Raw genomic sequence first — 5,686 nt, forward strand, 5'->3', positions numbered from 1 at the left:
GTTATCAACGGTTTTAGTCTCTTGGTTCTGCAGATTAGCAGCCGTAATTTGGACAGAGTTCGAAAATTGAAGAGTGCAATGACTAGGCTGACTGCTAGGGTGCAAAAGGTCAGAGCAGTAAATTATGTATTTGGAAAATCATCTTGCATGCCAATAAATTTGCACCTGCTGCCCCTCACTTCAATGTTTTTGATACTCTGGACTTTTTTTGAATTGAAATAGGCTATTCGGTTTGTAGTGATGCATGAGAAATTTATAATGCTTTTATATCAGTTCACTAGTTCCAAAATTTCATTAAAGATCAGAAGATTCAATTCTCAATACTTCATTGACCCTTTCGTGTTATTCTTTAGTGGTACATAAAGGTGAAAGATATACAAGGGTATCTTTGCTTCTCTTTTGAATTAATGCTTTATTATATACCACTCTAGCATGTATGAATCTTCAAAATGGTACATAGTTTGATACTTGTTTACACAACTAAACTTAGTAGTTACTTATTTCTTCCTTTTTTGGTGAAATAGATTATGTCAATCTCTTGTACTTCTACATGTGATAGTTAGTACTTAGTACAAGTTCAGGATTTTTTTTGTTTCTTTCCTAGTTACTTCATCCATTTTGTTTTCTTCAAGAATAAAAATGACAACTTTGGTGTGCCAGGATCTTGTGTAAAGTTTTACCTAATTTCGTCTTTCAAGCCACTGTATACCAATTTGGGATGCTTATTATTTTAAGAGAATTACAAACATAGGATCCAAATGTTCCCAATTTAAAATTTTATTTTGTCCTGTAGAATAGCAATTTTTAGAGATAACAGCCAGTTATTGACAGTGAAAGATCATGTACATCTCCATCAGTAGAGCAAACATCTTAATATATGAGATATATTTTGAAGAGTGACGGAGGAAAAATGTCGGTAAAGATTTTCACAAAAATTTGCGCTGCAAGTATAGTTCTAAACCGACAACTAAATCTCAGTCAATGTTTAAATTGTTTGTCACTTAAGCAAACCCAATAAAATTAACCGAAGTATTTAAATCTCGGGTCGTCTCTCAAGGGATCGCAGGGAAGTATGTTACTATTGGTTATGGAAAAGTATTGTTGGGGTTTTTGTGATAAGAGACAAGTAATGTAAATAACAAGGAAATAAAATAACAACTAAGAAAAGTCCTAGCAAGGATTGAGAATTGGAATTCCTATCCTTATTATCATCATCAATTGTGATGGTAATTGCCTTTTGCTTTCACTTATTTAACCTCTAACAATGAAGGAAACTCAAGTGAGCAAAATCAACTTAAGTTCACAAGTCCTAATCAAAGACTAGATTTAGTGAAACCTAAGCCAACCAGCAAGCCTCAATCACCAATCAACAAAAGAATTTTGATAACTCAAGAGTCTCTAATTGATCAATCCAAGTTAAGAACATAAAGATCTAATTTAAAATCCAACCAAACATTTTATCAAACACTTGGAAGGTATAAAATAAAAACAGATAAAACTAACAAGACATAGCAAAATCTAAGACTAACCAAAGCAAGGAAATAACAATAACAAGGCAATCGAACAATAAGAAACGTGAAACATAAATTGCATTAATGAAAGTTGAGAGTAACACATGAGTTCATAAACTAAATTAGCAAAATAAAGGAATCAATAAGAGAAGTAGATAACTAAAGTGCTAGAACAAATAAGAGTAGAAGAAAACTAAATTAAAGCAAGGTAGAATTCTGAAATTGAGAAGAAACAAGACTAAAATCCCTAAAACCTAGAGAGAGGAGAGAGCCTCTTTCTCTAGAAAACTACATCTAAACCTAACTAATGTGAATGAAAGTATGAATGATTGATTCCCCCTTCCAGCTCCACTCTGCAGCCTCTAATCAGTATTTTCGGACCTGAAACTGGGTCCAAAGCAGCCCAGAAATCGCCTCCATCGTTTTCTGATATCTGCAGCACGTGACGCTCTGTCACGCGTACGCGTCGCTGGTCTTTTTACTGGCCACGTGTAGGCGTTAGCCACGCGTGCGCGTCGTGCGTCGAATGCACAAGTCATGTGTGCACGTCGTCCATGCGTGCGCGTCGCTACCAGATTCTGAAATACTTCATTTCTTGTGTTCCTTCCATTTTTGCATGTTTCTTTTCCATCCTCTAAGCCATTCTTGCCCTGTAAACCCTGAAAACACTTAACACATATATCACGGCATTGATGGTAATAAAAGAGGATTAAAAATTAGCAAAATTAAGGCCAAAGAAGCATGTTTTCAATCATAGCACAAAATCAGGAAGGAAAATGTAAAACATGCGAACTATATGAATAAGTGTGAGAATAATGGATAAAATCCACTCAATTCAATACAAAATAAACTGTAAAATAGCGGTTTATCAAAGAGAACCCTACATTTTATAAACCAGTTTAGACAGCTTATGCTTTTTTTTAGTTAAATAACAATACATAATACTTAAAACCAGGATTCCCTGAGAAACTATATACTTAATCTTTACTATCTATTCTAAACCCAGTGCTGTTCATTCATTCCTTTTCCATCTTTTCATTATTATTGTAATATTTTCTCCAAGGAGTTTATAAGTAGACTATATTAGTTTATAGGTATTATCATTGTTGTAAGAGTGATGTCCTTTCAACCCTAAACAAAATACTTCATCTATCTAATCATAATATTAGATTAATTTCTTCACAATGTGTTCATCAACGCATTGCTCAACTGTATATGGTGGATTTTGTAAAGCTCAAAAGGACTGTAAACATTCTGGATCAGTTTTAACTGGAATACAACATATATTCTCTTCCCTGTCAAAACATCAGTTCTATCAATTCATAGTTCCTAACTTGTTATCTTCTGTAGGTGAGAGACGAACTTGAACAACTACTGGACGATGATGATGATATGGCTGACCTCTACTTATCAAGAAAGTTGGCAAGCGCATCACCAGTTAGTGGATCGCGTGGCGGTGGTGGTGCTTGGTTTGCTGCTTCCCCCACCATAGGATCAAAGATATCCAGAGCGAGTAGAGCAAGTCTAGCCACAGTTCATTTGGATGAAAATGATGTCGAAGAGCTTGAAATGTTACTTGAGGTTATACTATTTACTTGAGAGAATATAGAAGGAAAGGGTCTTCAGTTCTTGTTTAATGGCGGAAGAAAGCTGTGCTAACTTATAAGTGATGGTTGTTCTATTTTCAGGCTTATTTCATGCAAATCGACGGCACATTGAACAAATTAACCACGGTAGAATCATCTTATCTTATTATTTTGATATGTCAGACACTTGCTAGATTAATTATAATGTATTTCAGGAGATTTCTTTGTACTGATTAAGTAGTTGGACAAAGTTATAATATATTGTGAAGAATATCTCCTATCTAATTTCTAGGCAGTGAACTGAAGGCTAGACCTTTTAGGCAGAGGCTTCTAGTTTTAGATTCGCAAGCATGTTGACGTTTGAACAGATCAAAAAGGGAACTTTTCTTATTTCCGTGGCACAAGAGGGTGATCTTTCAAATCTAGTGTCAAAATTGTGTTGATTCTAGTTTATGCTTTATAGATTTGTTCATGGTGAGATGTGTTAGATGGTCATCATCTTGTGCATTAAGCATATCATATAGGGTCAGAAAACTAAGATGCTTAAGAGAGCAACAGTCTATTTCCAACACCAAACAGCCCGATAAACAAGAAGCAGATAAAAGCCCAATACAGCAATCAGATATTGGCAGTTTTTTCTTTCACCTCTTCTAGAACATTTTAGTTACTATGACTCACCATTTGTGAGATGCTTTTCCATGTGATTTCATTTCAGTAAATTTGTATAGCTTCTCTTAGATTTTATTATTCTTGGCTCTAGCAGCCTTTGCCTTTCATATATGTATATATTGCTTATGTTTTTTATTGATAATTAATGACAGAAAATTAACTTCTTCGTCTTTATCCATTTTCTCAGTTGAGAAAACTGCTGATCCAAATAATCAATCACTATCAACACCCATAGGCATCTCAACACCATTTGTCACTGTTGATGTCACTCAAAATTCTTCAAGTCCCTTTTATTTTGCATTCATCCCAATGAAAGCCCTATCTCTGTCCTAGTTACTCCTGTTCTTAGTGATAACGATTAATCAATTATCAGTCTTGTTCTCAAGCTTTTCAGCTCACCGTCATCGCCTAGAACAAACTCCCATTCCTCACTGGTAGTATCTACAGAAGTATGTTATTAACAAATAGGTTTGCATAAACTGTGATTTTGCCATTTTATCGCAAAGCAACAAAGTTTCTGTGTTTGATTTTATTCATATTCAGATAGTGCACTAAATTTAATCGTGTTAAATATCATATATTTCTAACTTGTAATTACTTTACTATTTATTTTCATTATCAGCTTCGCGAGTATATTGATGATACTGAAGATTATATCAATATCCAAGTAAGTGACCAGAAGTTTAGTGGTACTGGTGTTTTTTATATTTTTCTGGTTGGTATTCGGTGATATGCATGTAATACATGCAAATTTTTTTGTTTTTTTTTTTTTTTTTGTTTTTTCCAGCTTGACAATCATCGAAATCAGCTCATTCAGGTTTGTTTATGTGGTTCATCCATCGGTATTCTGTAACGTTATTTTATTTTCTTGTGGATGCTAAGGCGTTTAAACATTTGTATATATGTTATGCAGTTAGAACTCTTCCTTAGCTCTGGAACTGTGTGCCTATCCTTCTTTTCCTTGGTGACTGCAATATTTGGCATGAACATTCCATATACGTGGAATGAAAATCACGGTTACATGTTCAAATGGGTAAGCTTAGACATTGATATTTTTTCACTCAGATGCCACAGCTTTTAACTTATGTTTTTGTGAATACAAAATGAGAGATATCTTATTTATTCACAGGTAGTTATTATCTCTGGAACAATTTCTGCCGTTACGTTTCTGTTGATTATTGCGTATGCTCGTAAAAAAGGGTTGGTTGGATCATGAAAAGAATGAATGAATATTGACTTGCAGTGCCTTGCACTGTTACATTCAAGATGATTCAAGGTTTATTATCTGCCTGGATTCAAGTACCTTAAAACAGATTAAAAGTTGAACAAGTTAATATTTATATGCTTCCATTTCAATCCAATACTACATCTTAGATAGATGTGATTTTTTTTTAACCTCCTATTTTCCCATTTCCTTGATATACAATCCGACTAAATTTTTGAGTTTGTTGCTATAGAAATTCATGTATTATTGACTATTGAGCAATATTCTACGAATTTGGATCTTCTAAATTTTGAATTTTCACTTTAGAAGGTAAAGTGTGATCTCTCATTTTTGATTGGTTTCTCTTTTTTTTTCTCTTGGTTTCACCTATAAAATAAATGGTGAGAGATCACACTTTATCCTTTAAAGTAAAATTCAAAATTTAGAAGATTCAAATCCATATCCTACATAAAATGAAATGGAAATGGGTTTTAGATTTTGATATGTATATATGGCAGCACTCTTCCAGACTTCCCCTTAATTATTTGTCGTCTTTACTATTGGGACATGCATGTTCACATTGTTCTCAGGTTTTTGACAAAAAAGGGTGAGTAGAGCAGTTGAATATATACATGGTGTTTATGCTACCTATGATTACCATGGGTATATAAGTGTTGTTAAAATTAAAATTATATATATATATATATATATATATA

At 33.6% G+C, this 5,686-nt stretch overlaps 1 protein-coding gene across 1 annotated transcript in view; it reads left to right on the forward strand.

Moving 5' to 3' along the window:
- Positions 1–5,597, forward strand: part of LOC107618506 (magnesium transporter MRS2-I) — a 7,834-nt gene extending 2,237 nt beyond the window's left edge. The window contains exons 5-11 of the mRNA XM_016320599.2: positions 34–108; positions 2,862–3,092; positions 3,200–3,244; positions 4,389–4,433; positions 4,554–4,583; positions 4,680–4,799; positions 4,896–5,597. Of these exons, the coding sequence (XP_016176085.1) occupies positions 34–108; positions 2,862–3,092; positions 3,200–3,244; positions 4,389–4,433; positions 4,554–4,583; positions 4,680–4,799; positions 4,896–4,982 (633 nt within the window). The 3' untranslated portion in view covers positions 4,983–5,597. The remainder of the gene's footprint in view (positions 1–33; positions 109–2,861; positions 3,093–3,199; positions 3,245–4,388; positions 4,434–4,553; positions 4,584–4,679; positions 4,800–4,895) is intronic.

The sequence above is a fragment of the Arachis ipaensis genome, chromosome B09 (genome assembly GCF_000816755.2).
Source record: "Arachis ipaensis cultivar K30076 chromosome B09, Araip1.1, whole genome shotgun sequence".
Classification (NCBI taxonomy): domain Eukaryota; kingdom Viridiplantae; phylum Streptophyta; class Magnoliopsida; order Fabales; family Fabaceae; genus Arachis; species Arachis ipaensis.